The sequence below is a fragment of the Epinephelus fuscoguttatus genome, linkage group LG23 (assembly GCF_011397635.1).
Source record: "Epinephelus fuscoguttatus linkage group LG23, E.fuscoguttatus.final_Chr_v1".
NCBI lineage: Eukaryota > Metazoa > Chordata > Actinopteri > Perciformes > Serranidae > Epinephelus > Epinephelus fuscoguttatus.
The window spans coordinates 973449-989024 of NC_064774.1; the positions used below are offsets into that span (position 1 = coordinate 973449).

Consider the following 15576-nt stretch of genomic DNA (forward strand, 5'->3'; position numbering starts at 1 on the left):
AGCCACGATAGCTTCTCCGGTGTCGTTAGCTTCTCTGGCGCCGTTAGCTTCTCCGGTGTCGTTAGCTTCTGTTGTGTCGTTAGCTTCTCTGGTGCCGTTAGCTTCTGTTGTGTCGTTAGCTTCTCTGGTGCCGTTAGCTTCTCCGGTGTCGTTAGCTTCTCTGGCGCCGTTAGCTTCTCCGGTGTCGTTAGCTTCTGTTGTGTCGTTAGCTTCTCTGGTGTCGTTAGCTTCTGTTGTGTCGTTAGCTTCTCTGGTGTCGTTAGCTTCTGTTGTGTCGTGTCGTTAGCTTCTGTTGTGTCGTTAGCTTCTCTGGTGTCGTTAGCTTCTCTGGCGCCGTTAGCTTCTCTGGTGTCGTTAGCTTCTGTGGTGTCGTTAGCTTCTCTGCCGCCGTTAGCTTCTCTGGTGCCGTTAGCTTCTCTGGTGTCGTTAGCTTCTGTGGTGTCGTTAGCTTCTGTGGTGCCGTTAGCTTCTCTGGTGCCGTTAGCTTCTCTGGTGCCGTTAGCTTCTCTGGTGTCGTTGTCTTATGGAATCTGGAAGGGTTCTAAACGTCTGTTTTGTCGTCCGTATTAACAAGTCAAATATGTTGGTTTTAACTCACCAAATACACATTAAGACGACAGAAATGGCCTGTAAACAGGTACATTTCTGACGTACCAAGACGTTTACTATTGGGTGCAGCCATTTCACCAGTTTCGGAGGGGAAGCTGATGTCAGAGAATTAAATCAGAGTACATTGGACATAGTGTTTAGTCATCTATTCTGAGTGTGTGATATATGTGTGTCTCATATATTGTTGCCAGGCAACCACCCCATCACGTCCTTACGCTCACCTTTCCCTGTAATCATTCTACCGTGTTTTTTGTTTGTTTTTGTTTTTCCACGGTAAGTAGTAGCTAGTTACTAAAATGGACAGGCAGAGGGTACTTGCTGCAGCTCTGGTTGATACATTGATACATTCACTATCGGACTTTGAATGTCAGAAAGCACAACTAAACAGTCTAAACAGTTCCTGTTAACTGCTTTACCACTGTGTCCATGCAACATAATTCAGATAGACGGGGTGGGAACAATGGGTTAACAATGAGTTAAACCATGTTTGTTTAGGTTTCCTTATATTAGTGGTCATGTTATTATTATGCAGCCTATAATCATCTGTCCTATGCCTGCCACTCGGCACACAATGCACTCGACCCCGATTTCTGTCCCTGCGGATGGCGGGACCACAGGGCAAGCAGACCGGTGCCGGTTGGCCAGAAGGGCTGCAGCTGTGGCGGTCGCTGAGGCAAAAACCTGGGTGTGGGAGGAGTTTGGGGAGGCTATGGAGAAGGACTTTCGGTTGGCCTTATAGGAGCCAAATATGTTATTAGGAGCTTTGCTTCTAACTGTGTAATTCACTGTGTGGGCATTGGGGGGCGCTGTACTGTCACCTGGTGAGTTCAGGTATTTTAGGATGTGACCTAACTATGGTCATCAGGTGTTTGGCCCGGAAGGGCAAATGGTTTTTGTCCGGAATTTGTGTGGACCACTACAGTTTTGTTTGTATTGTACTGAGCGTCAAATGTGTATGTAACGGATGGACTTTGCCATGCACACACAAAATAAATATTACAGTGATGCAATGCAAGAAGCTTAATGGACTCTGAATCAACATTTGGATAAAGAAGGTAGCGTAGTGTGTCCAGCAACAGGCGCGTCAACCCTGGTCAAATAACAGGCCTCAAGGAAGTTCTGGCAATTCACCGTTCAAAGCAGGGCTTGTCTCAGGCGAGACAATAAAGTGAGAGTTGTGTCTGCGCATACTTGGTGGAAAGTCAAACACGTTCTCCGTGGGTGTTGGCCTCCGCCAGGGTTGTCCCTTGTCACCAATCCTATTTGTGACTTTAATGGACAAGATTTCGAGGCGCAGCCGGGGGAGGAAGTGGTCCACTTTGGGACCTCAGAATTGCATCTCTGCTTTTCGCAGATGATGTGGTTCTGTTGGCTCCATCACACCGTCACCTCCAGCATCCACTGGGGCGTTTTGCAGCAGAGTGTGAAGCAGTTGGGATGAGAGTCAGCACCTCCAAGTCTGAGGCCACGGTTCTCTGTCGGAAACCAGTGGATTGCCCTCTCCAGGTTCGGGGAGAGTTACTGCCTCAATAGTCTCTATATACAGATTCTACATTCAGTGAATGTAGAGTCCGTAGGCAAACCCCGGAGATCTTGCCTCCGGAAGAAGAGTGGAAGACCCTGGTTTCCGATTGGAGGCTGTTTGTAGTCCGTGTGATATTGACCAATCACATTTGAGCCGGCTGCAGTTGTTGCCAGGTTAAATCGTCCGTGCTGTGAACTAACAAGGCAGAACACAATTGGTGTCACTGCAAACTCTGAATCTATTGCATTGGTTCAGCATATTTACTTATATATAAATGGAAGTCAGAAACGGAAGTTCGCTTTCTCCGGCCAAATCAAACCGGAATGCCAAAAAATCAGGGGTCTGCCCCCAGAAGCTGTATTCGCTGTCTGCTGGAAGTCAGACGCCGAATACAGCTGATGGGTTCCGAGAATGCTGTCTCAAGTGAGGGAGTTCAAGTATCTAGGGGTCTTGTTCACGAGTGAGGGTAAAATGGAGCGTGAGATGGGTCCGTGCTGCTTCTGCAGTGATGTGGGTGCTGCAGCAGTCCGTCGTGGTGAAGAGGGAGCTGAGCCAGAAAGCAAATCTTTCGATTTACTGGTCCATCTACGTCCCAACCCTCACCTATGGTCATGAACTCTGGGTAGTGACCGAAAGAACGATATCGCAGATACAAGCGGTGGAAATGAGTTTCCTCCATGGGGTGGCTGGGCTCAGCCTTAGGGACAGGGTGAGGAGCTCGGACATCCAGAGGGAGCCCGCAGTAGAGCCGCTGCTCATTCACATTGGAAGGGGTCAGTTGAGGTGGTTGGGGCATCTGATCAGGATCCTCCGGGGCGCCTTCCGCTGGAGGTGTCCCGGGCACATCCCACTGGTAGGAGGCCCCGGGGCAGACCCAGAACACGCTGGAGGGATTACATATCTCGTCTGGCCTGGGAACGCTTTGGGGTCCCCCAGGAGGAGCTGGAAAGCATTCCTGTGGAGAGGGATGTCTGGGGTGCTTTGCTCGGCCTGCTGCCCCCGTGACCCGGCCCTGAATAAACGGATGAAAATGGATGGATGAATGAACGACAACATTTCTCTGTAACATCTTTGTCTGTGTCTGTGTGTGTGTGTGTGTGTGTGTTTCCTGTTTCCTGCAGACATCCAGCAGGTGTTGGTGGTTAAAGAAGAGGTTCCCCCTGAGCAGCAGGAGTGGAGCTCCAGTGTGGACCAGGAGGACCCAGAGCCTCCACACATTAAAGAGGAACAGGAGGAACTCTGGATCAGTCAGGAGGGAGAGCAGCTTCAAGGGCTGGAGGAGGATGATATCACCAAGTTCACATCCACTCCTGTCCCTGTGAAGAGTGAAGATGATGAAGAGAAACCTCAGTCCTCACAGCTTCATCAAAGACACACTGAACAGATGGAAACAGAAGCAGAGGGAGAGGACTGTGGAGGAGCAGAACCAGCCAGGAACTCAGATCCAGATACACATTTACAACCTGAGACTGATGACAGTGATGATTGGACGGAGACCAGAGAGCCTCAGTCAGGTTTAAACTCTATAAAAAATGATGAAGTCCCTGTCAGTGATTTGATTGTTTGTGGGAAAAGATTTAGCTGCTCTGAGTGTGGGAAAAGATTTAATTACAAAGGAGCTTTGAAGATACACATGAGATCTCATACAGGAGAGAAACCATTTAGCTGTTCTCTGTGTGGGAAAAGATTTGGTCACAGTGGAGTTTTGAAGAAACACATGCGAACTCACACAGGAGAAAAACTATTTAGCTGCTCTGAGTGTGAGAAGAGCTTTGGTCAAAGTGGAGATCTGAAAAAGCACATGAGATCGCATACAGGAGAGAAACCATTTAGCTGCTCTGAGTGTGGGAAAAGATTTGGTTACAGTGACGGTTTGAAGAAACACATGAGAACTCACACGGGGGAGAAACTATTTAGCTGCTCTGAGTGTGGGAAAAGATTTGGTCACAGTGGAGATCTGAAAAGACACATGAGATCTCATACAGGGGAGAAACCATTTAGCTGCTCTGAGTGTGGGAAAACATTTGGTTACAGTGTTGATTTGAAGAATCATGTGAGAGCTCATACTGGCAAGAAACCATTTAGCTGTTCTGAGTGTGGGAAAAGATTTGGTTACAGGGCAGATCTGAAGAAACACATGAGAACTCACACAGGAGAGAAACCATTTAGCTGTTCTGAGTGTGGGAAATCATTTACACAAAATGGATATTTACAAACACACATGAAAATTCATGACGGAGAAAAGTGATCCAGCAGTTCAGTCTGGAAAAAAAAATCTATTTTGAATAAGATTTTAAAAAGACTCATGACTGACACAGACCCAAACATTTATGTATGTATGTTTTTAAATGTATGTATTTACTTATTTACTTACCAAGATCAGTTGTACAGCCAGGGGGAGTATTTCTCCTCTGACAGCCAAGCTGGATCAAAACCTGTTATCCAGTGGTGACTGGACTTTTGCTGCTTGTCCGGGGCAGGGCATGCAGCACTTTGGCTCTTTTCTGTACTTGGATCCAGAGCAGGAGAGCTATTCTTAAACTAATTTGATCTTAGTTTTCTTTTAAGAAATCTGCACAAAGCAGGCGCCCCATGTACAAGTCTGTTGCCGCAGTGGCCCGGGTTCGACTCCAGCCTGTGGCCCTGTGCTGCATGTCAGTCCCTCTCTCTCTCCCCCCTTCACACTTGTCTGTCCTATATTTGCAGGGCTTGCACTGTTTTAATGCAGAAAATATGTGTTGAATTTATTGAAATGTTATGTTGACAGAAGATGTAGCTTACATGTTGTTTTACAGTCACACTGTCTGGTTTGAGGGCTCCAGTATTCTCTGAATTTTTTGCAATGTTATTGGAGTCCATGTTTTGAAACTAATTAAATAAAACTAAACAAGAGAACTGAAGCATTTGCAGCTGTTGTTGTAATATTCAATATGATTTTTATAGCAAGTGATTACATGACTAATTGGCGCTGCCTCACTCTTATACAGTTTTCAGAAATTCTCGAGTGCAGTAAAAGAAACATAAATTTGCACTGCAGTAGTACTTGAGTTGATGTACTAACAGCAACTTATTTACTCAGTAGGGTTGGGTACCGTTCGTAATTGAACGATACCGGTATATGGAATTCGGTACCGGTACCAAACAGTACCTTATTTCAGTACTTTTTAACCCTATGGGCTCTCGGCCTTTTTGGGGTATTTTTACTGCCTTTACTTTTAAGCTTATATCACAGTCATTATAAAGGCTACATACACATGCTATATCTTGGGGGGGGGGGGGGGGTTTCAGGACAATTTGGGCTAACGAGATTTGCCATCATTGCATGTCCTTCTATGTGCCTGTATTTTATATTAATTTTTATATCAATGACTAAAACAAATCTGTGTGCCTAAATTCTTACATTTTTACATGTATCTCACCATAGCAAGTTGGAAGTAGACATATTCTGCCATATCTGAAGACAGGAGACTCTCTGGAATCTGGCAATATAAGAACCATGATGGTGGGACATTCTGTCACTTCACAGCTGTCCAAAACATGTGGTTTGTGCCAGGTGGACATGATTGCCAGTATTTTTTCATTATTGCAAGAAATTCCATTGACTCATTCACAAGTCAAAAATGTGTTTTATCTGAAAGAAACATGCAGTATTTACATCTAAGATCATAGAAAAATAGTCAGCCAAGTGCAGTGATGTCCTCCAAGATAATATTTGTTTTTCAGTTTCAGTTATATATTGGGGAGGCATTTTGGGCATTGGTGGGGGGGCACGTGTCCCCCTCAATGTATATGGTGACTACGGCCCTGTCAGCATGCATAATTAGGCTACAGTTGTCTGGGTGCGCAAAGGTGATGTGGTTGGTCTTGTCATACAAAGTTTGATGGAGTGTCAACTGGACAATATGGAGATATTTGCATCTTGAAAGCCGGACTACAAATGTGGATAGACAGGGAGAAACACACGCAGGCCTAAGGCGTGGTAAGATATGGAGGGCAGCATTGGGACTGGGTCCCGCCGGACCCAACGTAAATATTGCGGGAGCGGGCGGTTTGGACTTTGCTGCGGGGGGAACGGGCAGCTAAAAAAACCCTCTGCGGGATCATGGTGCACATGCATAAGTGTTTCCACTCTACATTAGAGTGATTCATAAATCAACAAATATGCCCTGAACCAGCTTTCATACCAATTTGCCGCTTGCTCCACCTGTCTGTCTGTAAGCTCTATCTGTCATGAGACAAATATGACGTGCAGTTTATTGTGTTTCACCGGCGATGAGCTGTCATTACGCGTGACAATTACACATGGCTGCGCGCTCTTTATAACTCACTGTGTGAACCTATGTTGCATAATAAAGATCTGCCCCCTCGTAATTTTTAACCACCCCCTCAGTAACTTCATCCTGGCGCCAGGCCTGCCTTAACCTCAATCACTGCGTGATTATGTAAAGTTAGAAAAATAAATAAAATACAGAGGAGGAGAATAGAATATGAAACAGCCTTTATTTCATTAAAAACTAAATGAAGACAACGAAATAGGAGCGCTGTTCCTGACAGTGCGTCAAAAGACATAAAGACCAGGGAAACGTGGACATACACGTTGCGGGAGCAGGCGGGACACACTTTGCGGTTGTGGGTGGTAATGGTCAGAAATTCAGCGGAAGCGGGCAGGAGCGGGTTGAAGAAAACAGTCCTGTGCAGGGCTCTAGTAAGATACGATATTCCTCACGATATGAAGTGACTGATAACAAGACGTGTGTAATGGATTGTAAAGAAATCCGTCAGGTTTTTATTTTCTAGACAATTAATCTGGATTTATAGTGTGATGGGATGACAGCACAATGATGTGTGTGGTCCTGCGCTTTCATGTGATATGCGTGGCATTTCTGTGCGAGCCTGCATTCACAAGTAATCCATCCCACAGTAATGTGTGTGCAAAGCTGTATGAAAGCTCTGTTATACATCATTTTATTGTAACTTTATCAATTTTTTTCGCTGTGAAAACATTGGACTACCGACAAGTGCTTGGCCTTGTCGGAAAGCTTCTCGCTATGACGTACGGTGGCGGAAAAAATCCACAGAGAAGAACAGGTGTGAATTTGGACGCACTGTGCGTCGTTTGGGCCCATAGTCTAAACTTCGCAGTTTCAACATTTTATTGAGAACATTTAGGAACAGTGCTGCACGTTAACTTTTGTCTGCACATTTTTTTTGTCGCCATTGTTGCTGAGTCTGAGGTGCGAGTGATGCGCTCTCACTCCGCCTCCACCTCAGGTACCGAAATTTGGCACAGATTCATTTTAAGTGAATCAGTACTTGGTAGTACCGACGTGGATCGGTACCAAGTACAAAAAGTACACACACACAACACTATTACTCAGGCTGCCAGTAATCAAACTTGACTCACAGAAAACTCTCCTATGGACAATCATTCCACATAATTCACTTTAGTTTGAGCAAATAAAGAGCCACACTGTAGCCTCCAGACATGACAAGAGTAACAGTACATGTTAATGACTGCTATGAAATTAAAGCTTAGCTCAACCTCACTCACTCTGACACAGCTGAGTGAACACTGTGAAGCTGTTTGATGCTCAGAGATCTGTAGAAGTTCAGTAAGGAGTTTTTGAGCTGTGATGTGAATGAACGACAACATTTCTCTGTAACATCTGTGTGTTTACTGTTTCCTGCAGACGTCCAGCAGCTGTTGGTGGTTAAAGAAGAGGTTCCCCCTGAGCAGCAGGAGTGGAGCTCCAGTGTGGACCAGGAGGACCCAGAGCCTCCATACATTAAAGAGGAACAGGAGGAACTCTGGATCAGTCAGGAGGGAGAGCAGCTTCAAGGGCTGGAGGAGGATGATATCACCAAGTTCACATTCACTCCTGTCCCTGTGAAGAGTGAAGATGATGAAGAGAAACCTCAGTCCTCACAGCTTCATCAAAGACACACTGAACAGATGGAAACAGAAGCAGAGGGAGAGGACTGTGGAGGAGCAGAACCAGCCAGGAACTCAGATCCAGACACACATTTACAACCTGAGACTGATGACAGTGATGATTGGACGGAGACCAGAGAACCTCAGTCAGGTTTAAACTCTCTGGAAAATGATGAAGACCCAGTGAGCGATTTGATTGTTGGTGAGAAAAGATTTAGCTGCTCTGAGTGTGGGAAAAGATTTGGTCACTGTGGAAATCTGAAGGTGCACATGAGATCACATACAAGAGAGAAACCATTTAGCTGCTCTGAGTGTGGGAAAAGATTTGGTTACAGTGGAGATTTGAAGACACACATGAACTCTCACACAGGAGAGAAACCATTTAACTGCTCTGTTTGTGGGAAAACGTTTGGTTACAAGAAAACTCTTAAGGTACACATGAAAGCTCACACAGGAGAGAAACTATTTAGCTGCTCTGTGTGTGGAAGAAGATTTGGCCTCAGGGGAAATCTGGCAGTACACATGAGATCTCATACAGGAGAGAAACCATTTAGCTGCTCTGAGTGTGGGAAAAGATTTGGTTACTGTGGACTTCTGAAGGTACACATGAGATGTCATACAGGAGAGAAACCATTTAGCTGTTCTGAGTGTGGGAAAAGATTTGGTCAGTGCGAAAATCTGCAAAAACACATGAGAATTCATACAGGAGAAAAACCATTTAGCTGCTCTGAGTGTGGGAAAAGATTTGGTCACAGTGGAGATTTGGCAGTACACATTAGATTTCATACAGGAGAGAAACCATTTAGCTGCTCTGTGTGTGGGAAAAGATTTGGTCATAGTGGAACTCTTAAGGTTCACATGAGAACTCATACAGGAGAGAAACCATTTAGCTGCTCTGAGTGTGGGAAAAGATTTAGTCAAAGTGGAACTCTGAAGGTACACATGAGAACTCATACAGGAGAGAAACTATTTAACTGCTCCAAGTGTGGGAAAGTATTTGGAAGAAGCGAACATCTGAAAAATCACATGAGAACTCATACAGGAGAGAAACCATTCAGCTGCTCTGAGTGTGGGAAAGTATTTAGTCGAAATGATAAACTGACTGTGCACATGAGATCTCATACAGGAGAGAAATCATTTAGATGTGTAATTGGTGGAGAGTAATTTAGACAAAGTGGAACATTAAGTACAAATATTAGACCTCATGATGGAGGAAAATGATTCAGCTGCTCAGTTTGTACAAAAATCATTTACATGGTAGAAAGCTTTAAAAACTCTCATGGTAACTCATATAGGAGACTGACCTTTCAGCATGAAATCTGAAACATAAACTGGACAGTTAAACAGTTGTATGAAAAACCTTCTGACTGTAGTGTTTGTCACCAAAGATTCACTTGGCCAAAACAACACAGAAACCAACAGGGTGTTGTTTGTCAGTCCTCACAGCCTCATCAAACTCAAACTGAGGAGAGCAGAGAGGCAGAGCCTTCAGCCAGCAGCTCAGCTCCACAGATGGAAACAGAAGCTGAAGGTTGGGAAATATATTTAAATATATTGTTTTTCATTCCCGTGCATGCTGCTCGAGGATTAGGATTTTTGTGGCGCTAAATTGTGTTTATGATTTAATGTTAGAAGGAAGAGTAACAAGTGTTTAACCATTAGTGACAATAAAATCTGTGTTAGATCAAATATGTAATCAAGTATATGATCAATTGTTTCAATAAATGTGCTGAGAGTGTATTTGTTCTGTGTGAATCAAAACTAAAATCAGATCTGGAAAAGGCCCCTGAAGCCATAAACTATGTGTCCTCAGAAAAATAAAAGAAAAACCAGTTCACACTGTTCAAGAGAGGAGGAAAGGAAGTGTTCTCTCCAGGAGTAGAGCTGCATGCAGGGGAGGAGCTAAGGCTTTCCACTGAGATCCTGACACATTATAACGAAGTCATGCTCAGCTGGTGATAAGCCACGCCCACTCAGGACTCATAGGACCTAATTAACTACTTTACTACTAATTTATTCTGACTGGAAGAGCCTTCGTATTTGAAGTGGAAATTTACTGGTGTTGGTTGGAGTTTAAAGAAAAGTGTGGCCTGAGGAAGGGGCTATCTGGATATGTAAGAAATCATTAAGCTGGCAGATTTTTGTCAAGGATCCGGGGGTTCTCTGGCTGGGCTTCTGTGTGTGTTTGTGTGTCTGTGTATTTACTACAAAATAAAAGTCTTTTGTATCCAGACTTGCTCCAGCAAAAGTTTTATTCCGTGTAATTTGGTGACTCCATTGTTCGACCAAGAGTTTTTACAAAGCGTTCTTGAGATTTGGACCAGAGATTTTGCCACAACAACGGCTTCTCGGGGCAGTGAAGACTCATCAGTGTAAAATGGAAACAGCAGCCTGTATTTTTATAACAGAAGATGTAGAAAGAATTGGAACTGGAAATCACTGTCCAATATTAAACACAGGCCAAGACTTAAAATATGCGAAGACGTTAAAATATATGAAATAAGTATAGAGTGAGTATTTTTCTATTTCGTTGGATGATGACAAAGCCGCTCTGAATATGTCACACAAAAGAAGTTATCTCTTTTATTTCCTAGTTCTCATCACACCGGTGTCTCATGTTACATTGAGCTGCAGTGATGGAATCGCAGTGTAAAATTAGCAACGCTGTCAGTCATCACTGCAGACTGAAATGAACTTCATTTAAGTTCTAATCATGCTAAATTCATGCGTTTAGTGTGTACAATGATCTCTCTGTTTGTTAGAAGCTCTGTTTTAAAACCAGTGGAAATAGAGCCCTCGAACAATGAAATGATTCGACTGACCTACAACACTATATAGGCTACTCTCTTTTTTTTCTACTCTCTGTCTTTTATTTGAGAGTCCGCACTTTTGCCCATGGATACATTTTCCTTCAGTGATCTGATTGGTCAGTGTGATCAGATCCTCAGAAATTAACCTGCTCCGGAGCAGATTAGCTGTCCAGCATAACTTACCACAGTGATACATCCCGGTAAAAGAGGACCAGCTTTGTAGTACTGAAAACCCAGAGTTAACCCTGAAGTTACCTCACTAACTCTAAATCCTGCTTCGTAGCACAGCCTCCTGGAATGCATCCTTCCATTTAAGTGATGTTTCCTGTTAAAGTTGAAACTGAAGGAGGGAGACTTCAGGTCTGATATATGTTTTGAGGGTGAATGCTTTTCTTTGTCCTCTATGTCCTGATCCTGCCTGGAGGGGAAACAACTATTTTATACTTCAACATGAGAATAATCTCACAGACAACTTTAAAGTTAGCCATTCACAGTGTTTACTAGTTTATTAAACAACCTTTTTGGACCCTTTGCTGTGAAATGTTTTGAAGCTTTAGTTTCCACGTTTAAAAAATGAACCTTCCAGTTCGATGAATGTAATTCTTTCAAAAAAAGTTTATTTTAATCATTTATCTTCCTGCATGTGTTTTTCTGCGTGAGCCCAAGAGTACTCGGCAATTCCAGGTACACTTCTGTACTTTTATTTTGAAGCCCATGAACTCATCTCTACCGGAAGCTGTACTCTTTACTGTTGCCAACGTCACACTGTTTGAACAAGATGGCGTCTGGTCGATAGGTGTGTTAGCAGAGTGTCTTTGTTGTGTTTTTAAAGTGTGAACATGTCTAAAGTCCAAATGCTGAGATCGTTGGTGAAGCAGCGACTAACTGCGGCTGCTGAAGAGATATTTGGGCTGGTTGAAAGAACGATAGCAGAGTACGAGGAGGAACTTTGTCGATCAAAAGAGGAGAACGAGCGACAACGGAAACTACTGGACGCTGTTTTCAACCCTCAGCTTCGGTTACACAGAGCAGGTTTGTTCATTAAACATTACAAGTTCATTATTAATAATATAACTGCAGCTTTGTTTAATAAATATTCAGTCTGTCGACGATTATACGCCGCGTTAGCTTCTGTGGTGTCGTTAGCTTCTCTGGTGCCGTTAGCTTCTCTGGTGCCGTTAGCTTCTCTGGTGCCGTTAGCTTCTCTGGTGCCGTTAGCTTCTCTGGTGCTGTTAGCTTCTGTGGTGTCGTTAGCTTCTGTGGTGCCGTTAGCTTCTCTGGTGCCGTTAGCTTCTCTGGTGTCGTTAGCTTCTCTGGTGTCGTTGGCTTCTCTGGTGCCGTTAGCTTCTCTGGTGTCGTTAGCTTCTCTGGTGTCGTTGGCTTCTCTGGTGTCGTTAGCTTCTCTGGTGTCGTTAGCTTCTCTGGTGTCGTTGGCTTCTGTGGTGCCGTTAGCTTCTCTGGTGCCGTTAGCTTCTCTGGTGTCGTTAGCTTCTCTGGTGTCGTTGGCTTCTCTGGTGCCGTTAGCTTCTCTGGTGTCGTTAGCTTCTCTGGTGTCGTTGGCTTCTCTGGTGTCGTTAGCTTCTCTGGTGTCGTTAGCTTCTCTGGTGTCGTTGGCTTCTCTGGTGCCGTTAGCTTCTCTGGTGTCGTTAGCTTCTCTGGTGTCGTTGGCTTCTGTGGTGCCGTTAGCTTCTCTGGTGCCGTTAGCTTCTCTGGTGCCGTTAGCTTCTCTGGTGTCGTTAGCTTCTCTGGTGTCGTTGGCTTCTCTGGTGCCGTTAGCTTCTCTGGTGTCGTTAGCTTCTCTGGTGTCGTTGGCTTCTCTGGTGCCGTTAGCTTCTCTGGTGCCGTTAGCTTCTGTGGTGCTGTTGTCTTATGGAATCCGGAAGGGTTCTAAACGTCTGTTTTGTCGTCCGTATTAACACGTCAACTACACATTAAGACGACAGAAATGGCCTGTTAACAGGTACATTTCTGACGTACCAAGACGTTTACTATTGGGTGCAGCCATTTCACCAGTTTCGGAGAGGAAGCTGATGTAACAGTATTCGGTATACATTGTATTCGCATAAGTGTCCACTGGATGGTAGAATTAAATCAGAGTACATTGGACATAGTGTTTAGTCATCTATTCTGAGTGTGTGACATATGTGTGTCTCATATATTGTTGCCAGGCAACCACCCCATCTCGTCCTTTCGCTTTTGAAACAAAGTAAATCAATGACATGTTTCAACAAAAACATATGATCAGTGGTGGAATAGCTCTTTCTAAATCCTGCCTGGTTTTCCCTCAGGATAGAATTGTCCTCACAGAACTTAAGTAGTCTTGTGTTTAGTATATTCGTGAATAGTTTACCCAAACAACCCAAGTGTGATGCCTCTATAATTATCGCAATCTGCAGCATCACCTTTTTTCTTAAAGATTGGCACAATCAGACCAACTGCCCAGTCCTCAGGGAAAATACCAGTGTCAAGGATCTTATTAAATAAAGAAACATATAATGGTATAAAAATGCTTGCAGTACTTTTGATATACTTGTTTAGGATCCAGTCAGTTCCTGCTGCTTTTCCAGGTTTTAATTTTACAATAACCTCCTTAATTTCATGTTCGGTAATACTAGAATTTAGGGCGTTACTATCATGAGTGTGTTCAGCACAATCACTTTCAAGCACCTCAGTCATTTGTACTTCCCAGTCAGATAATCTTTTGAAATGCTCGTAAAAAACTTGAGGTGAAATTGGACAGTTCTCATTGTCACTGATAGAACCATTAAGCATCTTCCAGAAAAGCTTTGGATTTTTGGACTTTACATTCAACAGCTCCCTCTTAAATTTAATCCTATAGGCCCTCTAAGCTTTAAACAACTCTTTCTTATATTCTTTACTTTTTAGCTTTACATTTTCAGTACTGGCCTCATTTCTATGTAACTTATGTATTTTCTTTGCTTTTAGGTATTCTTGCCTACTTAGTTTGCATCCCTTGTTAAACCATGCTGCATTTTACTGGTTATATAGACATTTCTAGTTTTTACCACTACCATGTTTTTAGGAAATGTAGTCACTGTACTACTACTGTGATACTACAGATCTCCTTTGTAATTTCATCCACTGATAAATTATCTAGATTGAGCAGCAGTTTATCCACCTTATCAGGCTGAATATTTCTTACAAACTCACCTACCTTGTTTTTATCCCATTTGCCAATAAGCACTTGATTTTCAAAGTTTACAACTGAAGGATTTAACTGGTCTGTACTCTGGCCTTCTGTTCGTAAATAATCCTTATCAAAATTCACATCCAAAAACACTCCCACCATACAATGTTTATCAGAGAACAAGGGATAAAACTCATGAACACAGAAACCACTAGCCTTGCTCCAGACAAATGGAGAACCTATCATATAATCAATTACACTGTCTTCAACCGTGGTTGCCTTCCCAATATTCAAATCATCACCACATCTACCATTTAATATACAGAATGCAAGATTTCTGCACAACTCTAGCAGTGCACTGCCATAATTACCAACGTCTCCAGTTCCAGTTATCACCATCAACTTCAACAAAATCGTCCCTTTCTTGGGTGTGGGCATTTATATCGCCACATATTAAGAAATAATTACTTTCAGTCCAAATATCAACAATGATTTTCCCCAGTTCATCAAACATGCCTCCAGTGGAATATCTAGTTTTACATGGAGGAATACATACAGCTAAGATTACAAGATCTTTGTCATATTTGAGCAAATGCTTATTTATTTTCAGACATACACATAAGTCACTGTTTATCAATTTTTGCACACATTTATCAACAATTTTTTTACTCACAGCAGTTATCACTCCACCAGGATGCCAATTTGTGTACTTGTGTCTGTTGCTAATGAACATTTGGAAACCAACCCTTTTGAACTTGTCCAGCAACTCCGTTGTGTCAGTATCATCAGTTTTTGTCTCAGTGAAGCACAATATATCATAGCTTTTACAAGTCTCAACAAAATCAGGAGTCTCTGACTTACTTCGGATCCCACAGATGTTCAGGGTTAAGAATCTGCAACCCAGTGTGATGCGCCCTCCTAACACCGGGTGAAGATGCGGTTTCCTTTGTCTGTGCTCCGTATCTGTCCTACACGTCAGTGCCAAAGTCTTTATAATCCACACAGTCATATCCTATCTGGAACAGGTCCTCAGGAGTGAGGATTGTAACATATCAGCCGTCAAGTTTACAGATGACTCTGCCTTCCCTGATAAATGTGTGTAGGCATTTCTCCTTAGCATACCAGAAGAGCCTATATCTCAGACGTGTGAGATCATCACTGATGAAGATATCCCTGTGCTCTTCCTTTTCCCTCAGCGTTGATTTATTCCTCATCAATTCTGCTTTTTTCCTCCTGCTCACGATATCTGACAATTGTAGGTCTGATCTTGCCTTGCTTTTTTGTGCCACCCAAACAGTGTGCTGTGGAGATGTCCTTCTCAGTAACAGTTATACCTGCTGCTGCAGTGAGTTGACACACCTTCTCCATGAGTTGGTCCTCCGTCTCTTCATCAGTTTCCTCAATCCCATTGATGCGGACGTTTTCTTTCCGACTGTACTGTTCAAGTTCATCCTCTTTATACCTGCTTTCCAATTTGCATTTGTCAAGCTTGAACAGTCCACCGATGCGCTGAGTTGCTTCTGCACCGCTTTGACTATTGCTGGCACGGCTG

At 43.5% G+C, this 15576-nt stretch overlaps 2 protein-coding genes and 1 long non-coding RNA gene across 12 annotated transcripts in view; 2 read left to right on the plus strand and 1 right to left on the minus strand.

The window, feature by feature from the left end:
* Window positions 1-15576, plus strand: part of LOC125884150 (gastrula zinc finger protein XlCGF57.1-like) — a 561995-nt gene that overhangs the window by 534398 nt on the left and 12021 nt on the right. Inside the window, exon 11 of the mRNA XM_049568957.1 lies at window positions 7825-8227. Coding sequence (XP_049424914.1) covers window positions 7825-8227 — 403 coding nt within the window. The remainder of the gene's footprint in view (window positions 1-7824; window positions 8228-15576) is intronic.
* The window catches only part of LOC125884165 (gastrula zinc finger protein XlCGF57.1-like), an 85996-nt gene that overhangs the window by 39808 nt on the left and 30612 nt on the right, over window positions 1-15576 (plus strand). For 2 of the 10 annotated variants that reach the window (XM_049568992.1, XM_049569002.1), the window contains exon 1: window positions 11650-11908. The exons of 6 other annotated variants lie outside the window; for them this stretch is intronic. In XM_049568992.1, the coding sequence (XP_049424949.1) occupies window positions 11716-11908 (193 nt within the window). In that variant the 5' untranslated portion in view covers window positions 11650-11715. Of the gene's footprint in view, window positions 1-3255; window positions 5370-11649; window positions 11909-15576 lie in introns of those variants that run through there. 2 more of the 10 variants (XM_049569003.1, XM_049569001.1) reach the window with 2 other exon arrangements.
* LOC125884193 (uncharacterized) overlaps window positions 1-15576 on the minus strand; it is a 41935-nt gene that overhangs the window by 24568 nt on the left and 1791 nt on the right. The window contains exon 2 of the long non-coding RNA XR_007448667.1: window positions 3481-3639. This is a non-coding gene — a long non-coding RNA (uncharacterized LOC125884193). The remainder of the gene's footprint in view (window positions 1-3480; window positions 3640-15576) is intronic.